Source organism: Chroicocephalus ridibundus, chromosome 22 (genome assembly GCF_963924245.1).
Source record: "Chroicocephalus ridibundus chromosome 22, bChrRid1.1, whole genome shotgun sequence".
Taxonomy (NCBI): domain Eukaryota; kingdom Metazoa; phylum Chordata; class Aves; order Charadriiformes; family Laridae; genus Chroicocephalus; species Chroicocephalus ridibundus.
This window is the reverse complement of record NC_086305.1, coordinates 6,623,915-6,643,902: the sequence shown is the minus strand read 5'-3', so window position 1 is coordinate 6,643,902 and position 19,988 is coordinate 6,623,915. Positions and strand designations below refer to the sequence as shown.

General features: G+C 60.0%; 5 protein-coding genes across 7 annotated transcripts; 2 read left to right on the top strand and 3 right to left on the bottom strand.

Annotated features, from left to right (window-relative positions):
* The first annotated feature begins 38 nt into the window (after nucleotides 1-38).
* On the top strand, nucleotides 39-2,781 carry LOC134526391 (bone morphogenetic protein 2-like). The gene is made up of 5 exons (XM_063358225.1): nucleotides 39-354; nucleotides 471-607; nucleotides 1,003-1,125; nucleotides 1,584-1,782; nucleotides 2,196-2,781. Exons 1-5 carry the CDS (start codon nucleotides 39-41, stop codon nucleotides 2,600-2,602), a joined length of 1,182 nt encoding a protein of 393 aa, XP_063214295.1. The 3' UTR covers nucleotides 2,603-2,781.
* Nucleotides 2,782-4,386: 1,605 nt separating this feature from the next.
* Nucleotides 4,387-9,029, bottom strand: LOC134526342 (potassium voltage-gated channel subfamily V member 2-like). The gene is made up of 2 exons (XM_063358128.1): nucleotides 6,424-9,029; nucleotides 4,387-5,060 (listed from the first exon to the last, which is right to left on the bottom strand). Exons 1-2 carry the CDS (start codon nucleotides 7,672-7,674, stop codon nucleotides 4,788-4,790), a joined length of 1,524 nt encoding a protein of 507 aa, XP_063214198.1. The 5' UTR covers nucleotides 7,675-9,029; the 3' UTR covers nucleotides 4,387-4,787.
* A 1,911-nt stretch (nucleotides 9,030-10,940) lies between these two features.
* On the bottom strand, nucleotides 10,941-15,587 carry CD320 (CD320 molecule). Of its 3 annotated transcripts, XR_010073973.1 has the most exons (6): nucleotides 15,116-15,580; nucleotides 14,766-14,960; nucleotides 13,840-13,917; nucleotides 13,338-13,486; nucleotides 12,372-12,889; nucleotides 10,941-11,468 (listed from the first exon to the last, which is right to left on the bottom strand). XR_010073973.1 is itself a non-coding variant. In XM_063358313.1 (5 exons), exons 1-4 carry the CDS (start codon nucleotides 15,219-15,221, stop codon nucleotides 13,341-13,343), a joined length of 525 nt encoding a protein of 174 aa, XP_063214383.1. In that variant the 5' UTR covers nucleotides 15,222-15,587; the 3' UTR covers nucleotides 10,941-11,468; nucleotides 13,338-13,340. The 3 variants fall into 3 exon arrangements, 2 of the variants coding, with proteins under 2 accessions (XP_063214383.1, XP_063214382.1); XM_063358313.1 differs by lacking the exon at nucleotides 12,372-12,889 and having other exon boundaries at nucleotides 15,116-15,587; XM_063358312.1 differs by lacking the exon at nucleotides 10,941-11,468 and having other exon boundaries at nucleotides 11,475-12,889.
* Nucleotides 15,588-16,559: 972 nt separating this feature from the next.
* Nucleotides 16,560-18,365, bottom strand: NDUFA7 (NADH:ubiquinone oxidoreductase subunit A7). The gene is made up of 4 exons (XM_063358324.1): nucleotides 18,256-18,365; nucleotides 18,018-18,067; nucleotides 17,789-17,938; nucleotides 16,560-16,827 (listed from the first exon to the last, which is right to left on the bottom strand). Exons 1-4 carry the CDS (start codon nucleotides 18,304-18,306, stop codon nucleotides 16,731-16,733), a joined length of 348 nt encoding a protein of 115 aa, XP_063214394.1. The 5' UTR covers nucleotides 18,307-18,365; the 3' UTR covers nucleotides 16,560-16,730.
* Nucleotides 18,366-18,410: 45 nt separating this feature from the next.
* RPS28 (ribosomal protein S28) lies at nucleotides 18,411-19,599 on the top strand. Its single transcript, XM_063358323.1, has 3 exons — nucleotides 18,411-18,528; nucleotides 18,612-18,659; nucleotides 19,346-19,599. The coding sequence occupies exons 1-3, from the start codon at nucleotides 18,490-18,492 to the stop codon at nucleotides 19,466-19,468; spliced, it is 210 nt and encodes a 69-aa protein (XP_063214393.1). The 5' UTR covers nucleotides 18,411-18,489; the 3' UTR covers nucleotides 19,469-19,599.
* Nucleotides 19,600-19,988: the final 389 nt, after the last annotated feature.

Sequence of the window (19,988 nt, the reverse complement as noted above, 5' to 3'; positions counted from 1 at the left end):
CATATTTGACTCCAATCCATCTTTCCAGTGAGTTATAAATGCAGCACCGGGGAGGCAGGGGGGAGTGGAACTGGGACAGGGGCAGCAGAGCCATGCTGGGGACTGTCCTGCTGCTGCTGGCCCTGGCCAAGCCGGTGTGCCCGAGCCCGGACAGCGCAGCGAGCCGGCGGGCTGAGGCGCTGAAGAGGCTCCTGGAGGTCTTTGGTATGGAAGACCCTCCGCCCGCCCCGGCTCACGTCAAGCAGCCGCCCCAGTACATGGTGGATCTATTCAACACCGTCGCCAACGCGGATGGTGTCACCAAGAACCCCGACATCCTGGAGGGCAACACGGTCCGCAGCTTCTTGGATAAAAGTAAGGACGGGGGTTCCCCACGGTGCTGGGGACGGGGCTGCGGGAAAGGGCCAGGCACCGCCGGCAGAGGTGACACCTCTGGTTTGGCCCCACTTCCCAACTGTCCTTCCCTGCAGCTCACGGGGAGAAGATGCGGTTCCTCTTCATCCTCTCCAGCGTGGCCAAGAATGAGAAGATCCTGACGGCAGAGCTGCATCTCTTCCGCCTCTGGCCGAGGGCCACCAACGGGCCCAAAAGGCACCACTTCTGTCAGGTGAGGAGGGGGGACGGGACGGGGACAGGATGGGGAGCGGGATGGGGATTGGGATGAGGATGAGGATGGGGATGGAGGCAGGGATGGGGCTGGGGCACATCCCCAGCCTGCGCCTCGGGATGCCACTGGCGTGCTGCAGTCACTCGCCTGCAGCGGGAGCATGGCCCAGCTCCGTGAGCTTCACACGACCGACGTGTCGCTGCCTCGCACAAAACATGATGGTTAAACCATGGAGGCTTCTGCGTGCTCCAGCCGGGGCACCCGCGGGCTGTGACAAATCCAAGCTGCCAATTCCCCCACCTCCTGCCTTTTTTTCCCCCCCGGTACCCGTGTCCCAGGTCTCTCCCCGCTGGCAGGACCCGCTGGTGGTAACCGTCCTTTGCTGCCTTCCCCAGGTCAGCGTCTACCAAGTGCTGGAGAAGAGCGAGCCGGAGGCGCCCGGCGGGAAGAAGCTGCTGGCAGCCAGGCTGGTCCCGCTGCAGGGCTCGGGCTGGGAGGTCTTTGCCATCACGCAGGCGGTGAGTGCTTCTCCCCATCCGGGTGGCACCGAGGGGGTTTGCGTGATGGAGCTTTTTTTTTTTTTAACCCATTTTAACCCCAGCAGCCTTTGGGGCTCCAATGCAATTTGCTCTCCAGACCCTCTGCGGCAGCGGGGCTGGGGGGGATACAGCCTTTGGGAGGGGGGTGAGAGCCCTGCCAGGAGTCCCGGTGGCAGCTCCGTCCTGCCCCAGACCGGTCCCACTGCTCCGCAGGTAGCGCCGGTGCTGGCTCCTGCCGCGGTGTCCCCTGTGCCACAGCGCCGGAGCAGCACGGCCCCTTCGCCCGGGGCTGGGGGGACGCAGCGCGGCTGTGGGGGGGTCCTGGTTCACGCCACCACGCTGCTGCCAGGGCACCGGCTCTGCTGGCCTGGCACTGCTGTGTGGGGACACCGGCGCTGTGCCTGTCCCCCCGCAGTGACACCGGTTTGGGTCCCCAGGTTCGCGACTGGATGGAAGACGAAAGCAGCAACCAGGGTTTGCTGGTGACAGTGCAGGGCCTGGGCGGGAGCCCGCTCGACCCCCCCCCGCTGCAGTTCGCGTCCGGTGGGGACCACCACGAGAGCAAGAAGCCCATGTTGGTCCTGTTCACGGACGACGGGCGCCGGGGAGCGTCCCTGCCCATGGCCGGCTTCCCAGGTGGGTCCTGTCGGCCCCGGCACGGCTCCTGAGGTGCTGCCGTCCCCTCGCCCCTGGGGTGCTCCGCGCACGCGGGCTCCTTCAAATCCGAAGCTCCTTCTGCGGCCAGAGGGAGAGGCCGTCTCCCTTCCGGCTCAGTCTGTGCGGGGGTGCAGGCTCCCAGGTGTAAATCTGGATTTTGCTTGCCCCGATGAGGTGCGGCCATGGGGCTGTGGGGTTGTCACCTCCCGGTGGCTCTGCCTGGGCTGGTGACAGGCTGTGACCGAAGGTCTCGCTGCACCAGGCGGCTGCAGACAAAACCTGCGGGGAAAGGAGGGATGGCCGGGGTTTGGGGGGGGGACGGAATACGCCACGTTCTCCCTCCTCCCAGACTCCTGCAATGGCTAATGGCCTCGGGTCCTCATTTCTGGCAGATTTACAGCCCCAGGCTCCCGTTCTCCCTGCAAAGCTGGCGGTGCCCAGGCTGACCAGGCCGCGCAGCCCCCGCTCGCTGGACCGGCTGCAGCCCTGCCAGAGGCACCCCTTGTCCGTGGACTTTGAGGAGATCGGCTGGTCCGGCTGGATCATCTCGCCCCGGGGGTACAACGCCTACCACTGCAAGGGCTCCTGCCCCTTCCCACTGGGCGAGAACATGCGGCCGACGAACCACGCCACCGTGCAGTCCATCATCAACGCCCTCAAGCTGAGCGAGGGCGTCAGCAGCCCCTGCTGCGTCCCCGACAAGCTCTACTCCATCAACCTCCTCTACTTCGACGACGATGAGAACGTGGTCCTCAAGCAGTACGATGACATGGTGGCCGGGAGCTGCGGCTGCCACTGAGGCGGGCAGAGAAGGAAGGTGGAAATGCCGCTGCAGCGCAGGCAGCTCCTGCTCCCTCCGGAGCATCTCTGCGGGGGGGTCTCTGTCCCACAAAACTCCCCGAAAGAGAGCAGGGTGAGGAAAGCAAGGGGTGCCCAGCTCTGCCCCGGGTGGCGTCACTCCTGGTAGTGCCCGGGACGGCTCAGGGCCGAGCTCTGAGCGAATCGACCGGAATGAGCCCGTGCGACTCAGCGGCCCCGGGACGATGGCTCCGAGCCGGGCGCCCTGCGTGGGAGCGCGGGTGTCCTCGCCCGTGCAGAGGCTTCCCGCAGGCTGTACTATATGTAAATAGCAAGAGCACTAATATATGACAGAAACCGTCTGTACAGTGGCCTGTAAATGTCTGTACATTTCTGCGTTGTTGTGACTTGTAAAAGGAATTCAGTGGAAGTATTAAACACGCCGGTCTCCGAGGGGCTGCTTGTGGGAGCGCTGCTGGGGTGGGGGACGGGCCGAGGCTGGGTATGGCCGGGGGGGGTGCAAGCAGAGAGATGGAGCCGCAGCCGCAGCGTGGCGGGTTGCCGAGCCCCGTTCCTTGGAAGCCAAACCATCAGGATCCATCAGCCAGCCCGAAAGGTGCGTGAGGATCCCCGAGCAGGTGATGGGGGCAGAGGGGAGGATGCAGTGATGGGGTCGGGGGATGTCGAGGTGCACAGAGGGGACGCTGCCGGGGCGGGCGGGTGGCGGGGAAGGCCGGCTCTGGGTGAAGACGGCCGGAGGAGGCTGTGCCGGGGACGTTCCTTGGGGAAGAGAAATGGGGTGGGAAGCAGAGCTGACCAACCTGCCAGGGTCAGGTCGGTTCAGAGGGCGGGTGTCGACGCGGGTACCAGGGAGCGGGTGTCGGTGCTGGGGGGTGAGGGCAGGGATCCCCGTCTCACACTCACTGGCACAGATTCCTGTCCCCTGCGCTCCAGGACCCTGCAGGAGCGTGGCCGTCCCTGCCAGAGGCCGTCCCTGCTGTCCCTCAAAGCCTCTTTCCAAGCGTCTGCGACAGCAGCAGCTTAACGGCTGTCCCAGGCTGACACCAGGACACCCCCCCACACACTCCCCCAGCAGCTCCTCGTCTCCAAGCCCAGCTTGCAGGTGACCAAATCCCACCCTGGCCTGGTGGGCACCAGTTTCCTTCCACTGCTCGGCCAAACCCAGCACCCCCAGCTGTTGGCCCTTCCCCGCCACGGCCTGTGGTCCCTCCCCCCATCCCACCCTGGGGAAGGGTGAATCCCCCCCAGGGAGCGGGAGCCCATTGACTAGATACGGGTCCCACACCGGAGGCAAAAATCCTTCCTCTGTGCCCTGCAGATGTGTCCCCCACTGTCACCGGGGTGTGAACGCAGGGCAGAGCCAACCAGCGTGTCCCCAGGCACATGTGGCCATCCCAGCTCCTCTCCCAACACACCCTGGGCCAGGCACCTCGTCCCCAAACCCACGTGTCTCACCTGCGTCCCACGAGAGTCCCCCCCCCTCCCACTGATGGGCAGGAGAGGCGGTTGTGAGCCCCAGGAAACGTCCCCTCCTCGCCCCCGAATTACAAGCAGTTTATCGAATGGCACAAAGCGGCTGGGCAATAACCCAAGACGATGAATGCTTTTGGCCTGGTTTATTAAATGCCTGTTTCTGGGGATGCTCCGGCTCCGCACCCCCGCAGCTCCCGCGGCTGCTCATGGCTCCCATCACGGCAGCATCCCGAGTCAGGACCGGAGCCCAGGCTCCCAGGGCGGTGGGAAGCGAAGTGGGTTTGACCGGAAGGATGCCCGGCTGCAGCCTTTTCTGTGCCGTACAGACATCCCTCCCCGGCCGTACAGCGAGCTCTTCCGCTGGTCCTTCCAGGGGGTTGGACTAGATGATCTCCAGAGGTCCCTTCCAACCCTACGATTCTGTGACTCCATGAGTCCCCGACCGCTCTGTGGGACAGGAGGCTCCAGCACGCGGCGTCGAGGAGGGTCACGACACAGTCACAGGCACGTTTCACCCCTCCGAGACAGCCCCAGCTGACACTGGCACCTGCACAACAACAGCAGCCCCCCCCAGACGCCGCTGTGACCCGCTGCTTGCTGCCCCAGGGGACCGGACCTGCTGGAGGGACGGCCAGGCTGCAGGGCGGGACGTGTCACGGCGGAGGGGGGTCCGGGCGGTGCAGGGCCGGCGGTCAGCGGTGAGAGCGGGGGTCAGCTCTGCAGCACTCCGACAGCTTCCGCACCACCCGCTCCTTCAGGCGGATCCTCCTGGCCAGCTTGAGCGACTGGCTGGTCTCGTTCTCATGGGCCTTCAGCTTGGCATAGTAGTCAGAAAACTTGTTGTAGAGGATGGAGATGGGCATGCCATTGAGGATGATGCCGAAGGAGATGCAGCCAAATGCCACCACCCTGCCCAGCAACGTGTCGGGCACAGTGTCTCCGTAGCCCACAGTGGAGAGGCTGACCTGGGCGAGGAAGGGAAAGGAGAAAATCCCACGTGAACAAGCTCAGCAGACCCTGCCTGCCGGTGCTGGGACCCACCACCCTCTGTCCCCGCGTGGGAGCTGGGTGTCACCTGAGAAGGGCCCTGCACCGTGGCTGCAGCCGGGCTGGCTGTCCCTTGGGGAGGTCAAGGAAAGGGTTGGATGAGGCCCCAGCAGCAGAGCCCAGAGCCAAGCTGCCCTGCTCCCTCCTCTCCTTCGCGTGTGTCTCTTCAAAAGCAGCTGGACGTCACCAACCCGAACTTTCCCAGCAGCCAGACTGTCTGCTGGAGCTTCCTGCCCCCACGGAGTGGTGGCTCCGGTGCTTCCTGGCCGTAAGATGCCCGGTCCCACAGGGAACGAAGCTTCCCGGACCCTCCCTCCAAGGGAAAGAAGCACTGCCCGGGAACGCACCCGGAGGAACCGCGTTGGGATGACGGGGAGCAGGACTGCGGGGGACAGGGCGAGAGCTGAGGCAGAGAGGTTTGGGCTTTGCGTGGAGAGGATCAGCCTGTGACGCTTAAATACTCAAATCTGGTGATTTTGCTAAGTGATTTTGCACTTCCTCGAGGCGGGATGAATTTGAAGCAGGCAGCCAGCGCTGGCCGAGGGGGATTATAAAAGCAGAAGTGATCTGCGGGATCATTTCATCCGTAAATCAAAATGCCCTCGTAACCCCTGGCTCTCAAGTGCTTTAGCGACCTCATCCTCGGGGATAATCCCAGGTTTATTATAGCGCTCGGCTCAGCAGAGCTGCCGGCTCCTGGCATGAGGAGGGCAGCAAACAAGGGCTGCAGCACCCCCCGGCCTGCGTCCTCTCTCAGGACACGGGCTGAGGCGCGACGTGACCGCGTTTCCTTGGCTCCCCCATGCAGCCCTGGGGCCCCAGGCTCAGCCCCACAAGCTCTGACCCCCCCCCTCGCACCGCGCAAGCCCAGCCGGGCTGCAAAGCCGCGCAAGCCTCAGGCTGTCCCCGGTGGCTGTCCCCATGCCCAGGAGGTCTGAAACACATCCACCCAACACCTGCGTCCCACGGCAGGTAAAGCCCGGGCTGTTACACCCCCCCTTGTCACTAACCTAGGCCGGGAGGTTCCCAGGCCGCCACCTCTGTCCCACCTTCCCACCCCAGCACCAGCTTTTGAGCCTCTGAGCTTAGTCCAAAGCTCCGATTCCTTTTCTCAGAGTGTGCAGGGCTCTGGGTTTCCCACCGTCACTGAGCTGGTGGGAAGACTGGGCTCTTTTCTGCCTCCTGGCCCCCGGCAGCGGCGAATCCCTTAAGCACCAGGGCAGCCTCCTCCGCGCGCAGCCCCCCCGCACCCTTCTCTGGAAGAAGGTGCTCCCACCTTACCGCTGCCCACCACCAGGCGTAGGGGATACTGGTGAAGTTGGTGCCTGGGACATCATGTTCCACCGAGTGCATGAGAGCGGAGAAGGTGAAGACCCCCATGGCGATGAAGAGGAGGAGGCAGCAAACCTGCTGGTAGCACTGGCGCATGGTGAAGCCAAAGGCCCGGAGGCCGGTGGAGTGGCGAGCCAGCTTGAGGATGCGGAAGATCCTCATGAGCTTGATGAGCTTGAGGACTTTGCCCAGCTTGCTCACGTTCTCCACCTTGTGCAGTTCCTCATGGTAAAGCGTGTCTGCTTCATCCAGATTTTCAAAGAGGATCTGGATGTAGAAGGGCAGGATGGCGACCAGGTCTACAGCATTAAACGCTGCCCGCAAAAAGTTCCTGAAGCTGGAGGAGGATATAAGCCGCATGAGGTATTCGGAGGTGAAGAAGATGGCGCAGATCATCTCCAGCTGCTCCATCCACATCTTCCCTGTCTTTTGTTTCATCTCTTCCACCGTGCTCAGCGTCATGCCCACAATGGAGATAAGCACAAAGAAGCTCGACATGACAGCAATGATCTTGGCTGGGACGGACGAGTACGGGTTCTCAATGAGGTTCCAGATCATCTTCCGAAACCGGCCCAGAAATTTGCCCTCGAACTGCTGTGTTGAGTCCAGGGGCTCCAGTTCTGCCTCCAGCTCCCGCTGTATTTTCAGGTACTCACTGAGTTCATCTTGCTTTTCCTCAAACAGGATCCGGCAGCAGCGTTGGGAGTATTTCATATGGATTCCCCAGTACTCGATTTCCTCCACAAAGTTACTGGGGCACATCTCGTCCATTATCCACAGGACCCCGCTGCGGTAGAAGTGGAAAATGTAGTGGAAAATGGAAGGATCGCGGTCAAAGAAGTACTCGTTCTTCTGCACTGAGTAGTCATCGCAGAGCTGCAGCTTCTTCATGGGGTCAGTATAAAGGGCCAGCTTCCCAAGCCTGGTGATGGGATACCGGGCCGCGACCTTGATAGCTATCTGGAACAATTTGCCACCGACATTAATGTTGAGCAAGTATCTGCTCCTTCGGATGGGAGTCTTGCTTTTCTCCTGGTTTCCGTCCGTCACATTCTGCATGGAGCTCCATGGCTTTACCAGGCTGTCCTGCGCGAATGGGATGTGGACTTCCTCTTCCTCCGGTGTCCGGCAGCGGTCCCGGCGATCCCCGATCTTCAGGCTGGCCGAGAGACTCGCACGCCTTGTCCCCAGCTGCCTCATGGCGCCTGACCCTCCGAAGCAGCGATTCCTGGTACGTGCTGCGGGACGGCAGCTGGGGCTTCACGGGGACGCTCCCAGCGGGCGCAGGCTGACTGGGACAAGCGCTGTCGGCTCAGAGGAGCGGTGGCGAGCTGCTGCCCGAGGGGCACTGGCCATGTCGTGGTGCCACGTGGCACCTGCCGGCTTCCCAAAGCCGATTGCTGATCAGATTGCGTTTTTGCATTGTAGGAGTCGGAGGCAGCTAAGTGTCCGCTCCTTAAGACAATAATGAGATTGAAGCACTAGCCCTTTATGTAAGGAACTATTTCCAGCTCTCCACTTCTCTTTCTCCTCATTCTGTTCTTATTAGCTGTTTGTGTTTGTCGCCCGCCAGCCTGTTTCCAAGGCGGGCATCCACGGCAGCAAGTCGAAAAGAAAGGATGAACTTGCCTTGGTTGAACCCTGTGCCCCGAAAGGCACAGAAAGGTGCAGACACGCAGGATTTGTACCAGCTTTGTACCCCCACAACAGATGCTGCTCTTGGCACCAGTCAGTCGTTAAGCACGCGCGCGCTAATGCCCCTGCTCCATCAGCTGTCATCGCCCAGAGAAGGGAAACGCTTGTTATCGCCCGGCTCATCCCTCAAAGCCCCAGAGCGCAGATTTACAGGGGAAGAGGTGAAGGAGCCGCCTCACCCTCTGCACAGGGCCCGAACGGGTCCCCAGCATGCCGGGTCGCTCCTGCAGCGCTGCCCTGTGCCCCCTGCCCGTCACCCCCGCCTTCAGCCCCGTTACCCCCGCGGGCAGGGGCAGGGACACGGAACGGGATACCGGAGACGTGCAAGTCTGCAGTAAAAATTCCCCTGAACCACTGGGACTAAGAGGAGGAAATAATCCTTTGGATTTGCAAGTAAAAGGGGAAACAAAATTAAACGGGCCGATCTTTGATATCTCACCCAGGGACACAACCCGACCTCAGCAGGTAAAACGTCACGTCGATTTCCATGAACTGATCTAATTAAACACAGAGACCTGGAGCACAAAGCTGCTCCCGGGCGGAAAAGCAGCTCAGGCTCCACTACAATCGAAGTCTCTGAGCCTGGGGATTAGGAGAACAAAAGTGCTGCCGGCACCGGACAGAGGAAGGGAAATTGCTGTCACAAACACAGCCCCAAGTTTTGGCACAAGATCCATAAAAACATCACTCCAATCTTCAAAAAAGGCAAGAAGGAGGAGCCAGGGAACTACAGGCCGGTTAGTCTCACCTCTGTCCCTGGGAAGGTAATGGAGCGACTCATTCTGGATGTCGTCTCCAAACACGTGGAGGAACAGGAAGTCATTGGAAGTGGTCAGCATGGATTTACCAAGGGCAGATCATGCCTGACCAATCTGATAGCTTTCTATGATGTTATAACGGGTTGGCTGGACGAGGGGAGAGCCGTAGATGTCATCTACCTTGACCTTCGCAAGGCTTTTGACACTGTCTCCCATAACATCCTCATTAGGAAGCTGAGGAAGTATGGGCTAGACGAGGTGACAGTGAGGTGGATCGAGAGCTGGCTGAGTGACAGAACTCAGAGGGTTGTGATCAGCGGCACAGAGTCCAGTTGGAGGCCTGTAACCAGTGGTGTCCCCCAGGGGTCAATACTTGGTCCAATTTTGTTCAATATATTCGTTAATGACCTAGATGAGGGGACAGAGTGTATCCTCAGCAAGTTTGCTGATGATACCAAGCTGGGAGCGGTGGCCGACACTCCAGAGGGCCGTGCTGCCATCCAGCGTGACCTGGACAGGCTGGAGAGCTGGGCAGAGAAGAACCTCAGGAGGTTCAACAAAAGCAAGTGTAGGGTCCTGCACCTGGGAAGGAAGAATGCCAAACACCAGTATAGGTTAGGGGCGGACATGCTGGGAAGCAGCTCTGAGGAGAAGGACCTGGGGGTCCTGGTAGACAGCAAATTATCCATGAGCCAGCAATGTGCCCTTGTCGCCAAGAAGGCCAATGGCATCCTGGGCTGCATAGGAAAGACTGTGGCCAGTAGGTCGAGGGAGGTCATTCTCCCCCTCTACTCTGCACTGGTGAGGCCACAACTGGAGTACTGCGTCCAGTTTTGGGCTCCCCAGTTCAAGAGGGACAGGGAACTACTGGAGAGAGTCCAGCGTAGGGCAACCAAGATGATTATGGGACTGGAGCATCTCCCTTATGAGGAAAGGCTGAGAGAGCTGGGACTCTTTAGCCTGGAGAAGAGAAGGTTGAGGGGGGACCTGATTAATGTTTACAAGTATCTAAAGGGTGGGTTTAAGGAGGACGGAGACAGGCTCTTTTCAATGGTTCCCAGTGACAGGACAAGGGGCAATGGGCACAAGCTAGAACATAGGAAGTTCCGATCAAATACACGGAAAAACTTCTTTACAGTGAGGGTGACAGAGCCCTGGAACAGGCTGCCCAGGGAGGTTGTGGAGTCCCCTTCTCTGGAGATTTTCAAGACCCGCCTGGATGCAGCCCTGAGGGATGTGCTTTAGGCAATCCTGCTCTAGCAGGGGAGTGGGACTAGATGATCTCTAGAGGTCCCTTCCAACTCTGAAGATTCCGTGTTTCTTTCAACCCTGAAACGCTCAGCTCGGGGATCAGCAAGCAAAACCTGCAGGATCTTGCATGACCGTGCAAAACCTGCAGGATCTTGCGGTGGGAAGAGGCTGCGGCTGCAGCGTTCACCCACCTGCCTCGCTCCCCGTCGCACAGAGCAAGGGGCGGAACAGCACGTCCCAGGTAGGCAGCGCGAGCCAAGGACGCTGTGGGACCGGCTGGTGACGGGTGACCTCCGCCACACGGCCCTGGCAGTGCCAGCGCCGCCATCAGCCCCGTCCCGCTGGGATTGCTGCAGCACCTCCCCGCGCGCTGGGCACCCCGTTCCTCCCCCTTGCCCTAACGAAGAAGGAACAACCTCGCACGGTCTTGAGCTTTTTCACCTTATTCTTGGCAAAGCTTTTTCTGCTTGTCGTCTCTTCCGCGGTAGCACCCCTGGCGCCAGCGCCAGCTGTTCCTCTCATCTCCACCCTCTCCATTCACTCTGCTCCCTGTATTTCACCGTTACAGCTGGCGTGTGCCGGAGTCACTTCAGTCCCAGGCAGGCACAGCAGCTTTCCCTATCCGCCCACGCCAGCCCAGCCACCACCAGTCCCTCTTTCCCAGGACGTGACAACCCACAAGGGCTGCGGCCCCCAGCCTCCCAACGACAGAATCCAGGCAAATGCACAGATCCAAGAAGAATAAAAAAAATCCAGAACTCATGAGTTTCAAGCGCTTTATTCTCCTGTGCCGTTCACCGACGTAGCTGTTGGTGTCCCCGTGGCAAGAGAAGCAAGGCTGCGTGCACCCCCGCAAATGAGCTCTTGGTACTAAAACCGGCACTCCGTCACTCGGCACTCCGTCACTCGGCACTCCGTCACTCGGCACTCCCTCCGTACCGCATACAGAAGGTTCTCCCATGGGGTGGAGCAGCACACTCACTCACACACTGTCCAGGACTGGAAGATTCCTGCTCTAAGGCCGATGACCCAGGTCTGCGTGGCAAGCCAAGCGCTCACCTTTAAGGCACAGAGATCAGCAGCCAAGGCAGAGGCTTTCCGGCTTTTGTGCACTTAGTGAACGCTCGTGCAAGGAGTACGGGGTCAACATGAACTAGAGGCACCGGTCAGTAATCTCCTCCTCCCACTGCCAGTTCTTCTGAAAAGCGTACAGCACTGAGCCGGTTGGAAAGAGCCATACATGCCATAACACACAGACAACGTTTGATCCAAGACAGGAGTTATTTCGAGCTGAAAGAGAAGAAAAAAAAAAAAAAAAAAAAAAAAAAAAGGCACCAAACACTCAAAACCTCAAAACCTCATAGAATCGTAGAATGGTTTGTGTGGAAAGAGACCTTTAAAGATCATCCAGTTCTAGGCCCCCTGCCCTGGGCAGGGACACCTCCCACCAGCCCAGGTTGCTCCAAGCCCCGGCCAACCTGGCCTTGAACCCCTCCAGGGATGGGGCAGCCACAGCTTCTCTGGGCAACCTGGGCCAGGGGCTCACCCCCCTCACACCAAACAATTTCTGCCTCACATCTCATCTCAATCCCCCCTCTTCCAGTTTCAAACCATCGCCCCTTGTCCTGCCACTACAGGCCTTGGTAAAAAGCCCCTCTCCAGCTTTCTTACAAGGCTCCTTTATATATTGAAAAGACACAATAAGGTCTCCCCCGAGGCTTCTCTTCTCCAGGGATTGCCCTAAGCCCAGGTGCAGGACCCTGCACTCGACCTTATTGAACTTCACGGGGTTCCCACGGGCCCACTCCTCCAGCCGGAGGTTCCCTCTGGATGGCATCCCCTTCCTGAAGTGAATCAACCCCACCGCTCAGCTTGGCCTCATCCACAAACTTGCTGAGGGCGCGCTCAATCCCACTATACGCGCCACCGATGGAGATATTTAATAGCACTGGTCCCAGTATGGACCCTTGAGGGACACCACTCATGTCAAAACAGTTTTAAGACACCTTTAACGGTGTTAGAAAAGCAACATCCCGAGTTCTGCACCGGGATGGAAAGTGCCGTTCTGCCAAGGGCAGAGATCCTTGCCGGAAGGGAGCGTGCCGGGAGAAGCTGCTGGCCCCACGGTGACTTCAGGTGGCAGCAAAGCCAGAGCGGACAGGAAGCTTTTCAACTTTCAAGCCTGTGGCTGACCTGTCGGTAAAAGCTTCCTGTACATTGGATTGAGCAGCCTCAAAACAGCAAAACAGCAAACGTGGAGTCTGATACGCGTGGACTGCGTGGAGTCAGTGAGAAAATGGAGGAGAAAGCCCCTATTCCCTGACAAAATCCAGGGGGAAGCGTGGGGCAGGTGGAAAAAAAGTCTTTTGGCTGTAAGTGGAAGAAAACAGTTGAAGAGCATCTAGCGCCCGTCATTTCATGGAGAATAAAACCTCTGGGTCCAAGGCCCCACTGGCGAGATTCGGCATTAACAACCCAGGAATTTCTACCGCCTTTGTGGGGGGTGATTTCGCAGCACCAGGGAAGGTCCTGCGCTATTTCCAGTGCCAGAGCAGACCCACAGTCTAAAGCCCATTTCCAAAGGGAGTGTCCTCTTATTATTCCAGTGTAAAAACCTAGATTTGAGAGTTTATATCCAATTCAGTCGGCCTCTGGGGTGAGCAGGAAGGAGACCAGGTTAGTCCCATCTTATCACCTTATGGTAAAGACCCCTGTTACAAGAACAGAAAAACACCTGGTTATTGACAGTCCTTTGGGCAAAAAATCTGGTTTGATTTCAGTTTGTGCCCAGTGGAGGAAAACAACCCACAGCAGAAGATTAGCATCTTAGCGTGAGCGCTCAACGTCTTTGGCAGCAGAGGAAGGACAGAGACAAGCACTTCACTATGCAAAGAAGCCAGCATCTTCTCAGATCGGGCTGTGCAACTGTCCCTGCAGTCAAGCGAGAGCCCTTCATGCCTGGTTGTGAGGAAGGAAGGTACGGGGAGCATTCTGCTGCTTCAGGGCAGGTTGATAACCCGAGCACGTGGCTGCCCAGCAGCAGGAACAGCTGGGAAAAGCCACCCCCAGAGGAGAAAGCTCTAGACGCTGGAAAGGCAGGGCGCGCGGGCATTTCTCCCTCGTGCATACGGAGCGCATACAGGGGTGCAAGAAACTTACCTGTCAGGGAAATGAGCCTGTCTGGCTCTTATCAGGCATCAGCTGTTCCCTGGAGGCTCTTTCGAGACTGAAGATGTCAGATCTGCCTTTTGCTTTGGACAGGCCCCACACAGCAATAGAGCCCACAGCTACCAGGACGCTCAGGAGCACTAGAGAGAGAAGAGCGCACAAGCAGGGGACCACTCACTGCGCCTGCTCTGGACGTCAGTACTGGGCTCTGCCGTGCAGCAGCGTTAGCCAACAGCCAGAGATCAGCAGCTTCCCTCCAGGATAAGGGACCGAGAGAGGAAGGGAGTTAGTGCCAGTTCGCATGAAATAGCCGTTCCAAGGATATAGTGTGTCCGGGTGAGAGGAATGATTGAGCTGCAGTGTAAGCCTCCCTTAGCCCTCCCAGCCTAGCGACAGCAGCTACTGATACAGGCCTGAAATTAACTCCATCAGGATACTCAATTTATAGGCTAAGCCAGGAGCACGACCATGTGCAGCACCGAGTCTCACGTACTTGCAACAATCAAGATCCACAAGCGGTCTTGGCTCCTCGATGGCACGGCGCCTCCAGGCACAGGCGTAGCTGAAGCCTCTGCGGTGAGAGAGCAAGAAATCCATCAGGCTTCCAACTCACCTCACGGCCGGCATTCAAAGCAGTCTCCAGTCCAAACCTGGCCGAGTCCCCAGTTCGCCTCAAGAATGCCAACCGGCCCTTTTCAATTCAAGCAAAGCCTTATCTGCCGCTGCTCTGATAAGCCCAAAGAGGAAAAAACGTCCTGCTGGAAATGCGTAACAGGGAAAGCTGGGAAGTTTCCCAGCTGCAGCATCCAAACCTCTCCCTCGTGGCATGGGGAAGCCCCAGGTACGAGCAAAAGGCAGCTCATCTCCCCAGCTACCGACTGACCGGGGGCAGGCACCAAACCCAAACGCTGCCCTCCGCAGACACGCCGCTCCAGACCCCGACAGAAGCCCCGGGGGAAGGGAAGCTGGAACCGAGCTTTCGGGCACCTCACGCCGCCAACGGGTCTGTGGGGGAGGACGCTCCGGAGCATCCCGGAGGGGGGAAGCGGACACCCGCAGCGCTGGGGACGCAGACGCACCCCCAGCAGGTACCGGCGCCTGCGGCTCCGGGCCTGCCCGCGCTTGCCCCGTCCTTCCCCGACAGCTTCTCCGATCCCCAGGGGTCGGAGGGGCGGACAGAGGCTCCAGCGGCGCTGGCTCGCTGGAAGGAAGCAGCCGGAATGGCGCGTTCCTGAAGGAAACCGCTCCGCAGGCGCTTCCGAGGGAGCCGCGGGAGGGGGCTGAAGGCGGGGGCTGACCCCGCAGCGCTCCCCCTGCCCACAGCGAGTCGCGGTGAGCGCGGCTGCCACGGGGAGGCTAAAAGCCACAGAGGCGAAAGGCTTTAGCCCGGTTCGCCGCTCACCCCCCGCTCCCCCCTACCTGCGCCGCCGGCGGGCGGCACCCCCGAGCTCCGCGGCGGGGTCACCCAGGCTCCGTCCGGTGTCGCCGTCCCGCAGCCCCGCTCGTCCTCCTCGTCCTCGCAGTCGGGGTGCCCGTCGCAGCGCCACTCCGCGGGGAAGCAGAAGGCGCCGGGGTGGCACTGGAAGCGGCCCGGGGGGCAGCGGGACCCGGCGGCTGCGGGGCGGGAGGGGTGAGGGGGGGTCCGCGCCCCCCTCCCCCCCACCCCGAGGGGAGCGCGCGCGCGGGGCGGGAGGGGCACCCGCCAATGGGAGCCAAGGGCGTGCGCGGGGAGCCAATAGGCGCGCCCCACGGCCCCGCCCCCCACTCACCGTTCTCCGGCGGGGGCGACGGGAGCGGCAGCACCGGGAGCGGCACCGGCAGGAGCAGGAAGAGCAGGAGCGAGAAGAGCGGGAACGGCGGGAGGAGCCGCGCCATGGCGCCAGCGAGGATCGCGGCACCCGCTGCCGCCGCGCTCCTATAAAGCGGGCCGCGCGCTGGTGGGGCGCATGCGCACAGGCACGACGCCCACCAATGGGATGCTCGGGGGGCGGGGCGCGGGCGCGTGCCCTTGGAGAGGCCCCGCCCCCCCCCCCCCCTCACCCGGGCTGGCAGCGGGTCCCGGCCGTCCCGGCACCCCGCCGGGCCCGGAGGCAGGCGGTAGGGCTGCAGCCCCCGCGCCGGGGAACGGCTGCGCTCTCCAGCACCACGCGGAGAAGCGACCAGCGCGGCCTCAGCCCCGGACACTCGCTGTCACCGAGAAAGCGTCCCTGCAGCAGGGCCGGGGACAGCCAGCGAACCACCGCCTCCCTCCGAACTCCGAGCACCGGGGCCCGTTGGGTGGGGTGGGCTTCACCCGGGGCGGGGCCTCAGGCGTGTTCCTGGGTCTCACCCTGAAGTAGGATCAGACCATGGCTCACAGACACACTGTGAACTTCAAACACGTGCCATGTTCTATTCATAGGATCACAGGCTGGTTTGGGTTGGAAGGACCTTAAAGCCCACCCAGTGGCACCCCCTGCCCTGGGCAGGGACACCTCCCACCAGCCCAGGTTGCTCCAAGCCCCGGCCAACCTGGCCTTGAACCCCTCCAGGGATGGGGCAGCCACAGCTTCTCTGGGCAACCTGGGCCAGGGGCTCACCCCCCTCACAGCAAACAATTTCTGCCTCACATCTCACCTAAATCCCCCCTCTTCCAGTTTCAAACCCTTCCCCCTCGTCCCGTGGCTCCCCTCCCTGCTCCAGAGTCCCTCCCCAGCTTTCCTGGAGCCCCTTTAGGGACTGGAAGGGGCTGGAAGGTCTCCGCGGAGCCTTCTCTTCTCCAGGCTGAACCCCCCCAGCTCTCTCAGCCTGTCCTCCCAGCAGAGGGGCTCCAGCCCTCCCAGCATCTCCGGGGCCTCCTCCGGCCCCGCTCCAACAGCTCCGTGTCCTTCTGCTGTCGGTGCCCCAGCGCTGGAGGCAGCACTGCAGGGGGGTCTCCCCCGAGCGGAGCAGAGGGGCAGAATCCCCCCCTCACCCTGCTGCCCACGCTGCTGGGGATGCAGCCCAGGCTGCGGGGGGTTTCTGGGCTGCCAGCGCACGGTGCCAGGGGTGTGGAGCTTCTCCCCCACCGACACCCCCAAGTCCTTCTCCTCAGGGCTGCTCTCCAGCCATTCTCTGCCCAGCCTGGGTCTGTGCTTGGGATTGCCCCAGTTGCTACTCTTTCAAGAAAACCTTACACCCAAACAACATTCAAGAGTAGTAATACGCGTAATTCAAGTAGAACAGACAAAAGGGTGGTGTGGGGAATAGTCACAGCTTTAAATATATTTATTAGTTATGCATCAGCAGCACTAGGACAAGTTCCACACCACATCGCTGTAGCAAAATCCGCCACAAGCCTCCCCATCAGAGTGCTGCTGTATAACAAACTCTGACCTGCACATCCAGCCTCGTCATGTTTATTTCTCACAAATAGGGCTGGTCTTTTGAAATTTCCCACTTCTTAAGTACTGGTCCTGGTGTTACCGGTTTTTTCTCAGCCGTTGTCACTGCAGAGCCTGAACTGCGGTAGAGAGAGGAGCTCCTTGAGTAAACACCATGAAAACCAGACCCTGATTTAATCAGGAGTACAGCTTTTATTACAGTCACAGAATCATTTAGGTTGTAAAAGATGTTTAAGATCATCAAGTCCAACCGTTAGTCTAACAATGCCAAACCACAGAATCATAGAATAGTTTGGGATGGAAAGGACCTTTAAAGGTCATCTAGTCCCAACCCCTGTGCTATGAGCAGGCACATCTTCAACTAGATGAGGTTGCTCAGAGCCCCAGCCAACCCAGCCTTGAACCCCTCCAGGGATAGGGCATCTACCACCCCTCTGGGCAACCTGGGCCAGGGGCTCACCACCCTCACAGCAAACAATTTCTTCCTTATATCTAGTTTGATTTTTCCCTCTTTTAGTTTAAAGCCATTACCCTTTGTCTTATCACAACAGGCCCTTGTAAAAAGTTTATTCCCATCTTTCTTATAAACCTCCTTTAAGTACTGAAAGGTTGGTATAATGTCTCCCCGGAGCCTCCTCTTCTCCAGGCTGAACCCCCCCAGCTCTCTCAGCCTGTCCTCCCAGCAGAGGGGCTCCAGCCCTCCCAGCATCTCCGGGGCCTCCTCTGGCCCCGCTCCAACAGCTCCATGTCCTTCTGCTGTCGGTGCCCCAGCGCTGGAGGCAGCACTGCAGGGGGGTCTCCCCCGAGCGGAGCAGAGGGGCAGAATCCCCCCCTCGCCCTGCTGCCCACGCTGCTGGGGATGCAGCCCAGGCTGCGGGGGGGTTCTGGGCTGCCAGCACACGTTGCCAGGGTGCGTTGAGCTCCTCACCCACCAAGTCCTTCTCCTCAGGGCTGCTCTCCTGCCATTCTCTGCCTAACCTAGATTTGCACTTGGGATTGCCTCGACCCATGAACAGGACCTTGCACTTAGCCCACAAGGCTCCAACCCACTCAGGTCAAACAGTTGCAGCTCAGACCTACCTGCCAGCTTGAGCCCCCGCAGCGATGGTCTTCTGCGCTGTCGCGACCACGATAGGCGGGAGAGACTCTCGCCGCCCGTCCCGGCTACAGTAATAGTTGTTGGCGAACTTATGGCTGGGACCCACCGGGAGCCGAGGCGGCGGCTGGGTTCTAGACAAAGAACGGTTCCAAGAACTTCAGTGGCGGCCAGCGAGACAAAACCCCTCAGCCCTGTCAGCCCCACCGCTACCTCTTGGAGATCTCGTCGTAGCGCAGCGCCAGCTTGGCCTGGAGGTCCCGCTACAAGGGAAGGCGAGAGCGTCTCAGGCGATGCCGGGCGCTGCGCGCCTCCCGCGGGCCGCTGCCCGGCGCCGGCGGCTCTACGGAGCCGCCGGCGCCGGGCAGCGGCCCGCGGGAGGCGCGCACCACCCTGTAGGCCCGGCGGAGCTGTGGACCGGGGCCAGAACCGGGACCAGGACCACCCTTACCCCCGCTAAGAAGTTGCGGAAGCGCTGGATAAGGCGAGTGGCCGTCGCCATCTTGGCTACTGTGAAGGGCAGGGACGCGCGCGCCGCGGGGGATGCCGGGAGCGGGGTGGTTCTCGCGAGATTTGGGACTATACGGGGCCGAGGGTGGGAGGGGCCCGCGGGCTGGTTCTCGCGAGATTTGGCGCTGTGTAAGACGGGGAGGGGAAGCCCCGCCCCTTTCTCCCTGTGGCCGCCATGGACACCAGCCGCGTGCAGCCCATCAAGCTGGCCAGGGTAGGGACCGGGGGGGACAGCGGGCCCGGGGTGGGGGGACACCGGGACCAGGACCGCGCTAATCCCCTTCTCTGTCCCTGCAGGTGACTAAAGTGCTCGGCCGGACCGGCTCGCAGGGACAGTGCACGCAGGTGAGCGGGGCGGGCGGGCGGGGGCCGCCATGTTGGGGGAGTACCAGAAGCGAAGGGTACGATTAAGCGCTGTCATTAGTTAGCGAGGTGGGGCCCTGGAGAACGAACAGGGGGAATGCCGTCAAAATATGGAAATACCAAGGTAAGCTCAAGGGGAATGGAACTGCTAATAAGGCCGTAGACGAAGTTATTTGAACTGTGAGCGAGCTGTCCTAATTGACACAGTAAAACGCCCGCCCTCGGGTAGGAAGAGCCCCCTGCTAACAAAAGCCGCCTCCTCACGGAGCGTGTGGAGTGAAAAGAGAGGATGCTGCGGCTTTAAGTAGGGACGAGGCATAGTAATAACCGCTGGTAGTCACAGAATGGCAGGGGTTGGAAGGGACCTTTGAAGGTTCCAGACCCCTGTCAAAGCAGGGTCAGCTAGAGCAGGTTGGACGGCTAAGTGTGGAACTAGGAAATACTGATAACTGTTGATTAACTGTTACTTAAAAGGTATAAATGCTTACTGCGTGCCAGCCTGAGGGGCATGAGCCTTGTGGATGAACCACCCAGCACCATTCTCTGCACAGAAATGAGATAAACAAATATCTCGCTTTTGTGTGTATATTGGCTTCGTGCACACCGGGATAAAAGAACCCGGATTTGGAACAACAGCTGGGCCGGGCTGACACCATCTCGCCCCACAGGTGCGTGTGGAGTTCATGGATGACACCAGCCGCTCCATCATCCGCAATGTGAAGGGGCCGGTGCGCGAAGGCGACGTCCTCACCCTGCTGGAGTCGGAGCGCGAGGCCCGGCGGCTGCGCTGAGCCCTGGCTTCTGCCGCTCTCCTTCGGGTGACGGAGCCTCACAGCCGGCTGGCTCCTGCCTGGCCAGGCACAGGGCATGGATGGAGAGGAGCGTGGCGGCGGCCTTGGTGCAATAAAGGGTTTTTTCAGTAGTCCCTTGCCTGGGCCTCTCATTGAATGTGTGAGTCTGTTGCAGCCCGTAGCACCTGTCTCTTGTTGGGTTCAGCAGAGGGACAGAAGCGCACCCTGCTTCTTACTGAGGCTGCATGTAATGCATTCATTGAAATGTTACTGTGTTCTTGCATTTTTATTAACCTGTCACAACAAAAAGAGCTCTCTGTTTTGATTACAGCAGCCTTAATCCCAACCTTTCTGGTAAGCGTCTTTCTGTATGTAACCAGTAAGGCAGCACTGCTAAACTTCCTAGACTTCTGTGGAATGTAACTACAAGTTGAAAGTCAAGCTTTGTACCAGCTTGCAAAGCAACAGCCTGCTGCTTCTGCCTTTCTGTCCTCAGTAAGCTATTCTATAAATGCTGCTA

Excerpts from the sequence above, each read along its gene's own strand:
- LOC134526391 (XM_063358225.1), top strand. The coding sequence starts at position 39 with ATGCAGCACCGGGGAGGCAGGGGGGAGTGGAACTGGGACAGGGGCAGC. Across the intron at positions 355-470 it reads CCGCAGCTTCTTGGATAAAA|CTCACGGGGAGAAGATGCGG; the intron begins GTAAGGACGGGG and ends CCTTCCCTGCAG. Across the intron at positions 1,783-2,195 it reads GCCCATGGCCGGCTTCCCAG|ATTTACAGCCCCAGGCTCCC; the intron begins GTGGGTCCTGTC and ends CATTTCTGGCAG.
- LOC134526342 (XM_063358128.1), bottom strand. The coding sequence starts at position 7,674 with ATGAGGCAGCTGGGGACAAGGCGTGCGAGTCTCTCGGCCAGCCTGAAG. Across the intron at positions 5,061-6,423 it reads ACGCCTGGTGGTGGGCAGCG|GTCAGCCTCTCCACTGTGGG; the intron begins GTAAGGTGGGAG and ends TTCCTCGCCCAG.
- CD320 (XM_063358313.1), bottom strand. The coding sequence starts at position 15,221 with ATGGCGCGGCTCCTCCCGCCGTTCCCGCTCTTCTCGCTCCTGCTCTTC. Across the intron at positions 14,961-15,115 it reads GTCGCCCCCGCCGGAGAACG|CCGCCGGGTCCCGCTGCCCC; the intron begins GTGAGTGGGGGG and ends CCCGCCCCGCAG. Across the intron at positions 13,918-14,765 it reads GCCGCCCGCCGGCGGCGCAG|AGGCTTCAGCTACGCCTGTG; the intron begins GTAGGGGGGAGC and ends CTCTCACCGCAG.
- NDUFA7 (XM_063358324.1), bottom strand. The coding sequence starts at position 18,306 with ATGGCGACGGCCACTCGCCTTATCCAGCGCTTCCGCAACTTCTTAGCG. Across the intron at positions 18,068-18,255 it reads TCCGCAACTTCTTAGCGGGG|CGGGACCTCCAGGCCAAGCT; the intron begins GTAAGGGTGGTC and ends CTTCCCTTGTAG. Across the intron at positions 16,828-17,788 it reads GCGGGGGCTCAAGCTGGCAG|TTCAGGCTCTGCAGTGACAA; the intron begins GTAGGTCTGAGC and ends TCTCTACCGCAG.
- RPS28 (XM_063358323.1), top strand. The coding sequence starts at position 18,490 with ATGGACACCAGCCGCGTGCAGCCCATCAAGCTGGCCAGG. Across the intron at positions 18,529-18,611 it reads AGCCCATCAAGCTGGCCAGG|GTGACTAAAGTGCTCGGCCG; the intron begins GTAGGGACCGGG and ends CTGTCCCTGCAG. Across the intron at positions 18,660-19,345 it reads CGCAGGGACAGTGCACGCAG|GTGCGTGTGGAGTTCATGGA; the intron begins GTGAGCGGGGCG and ends CTCGCCCCACAG.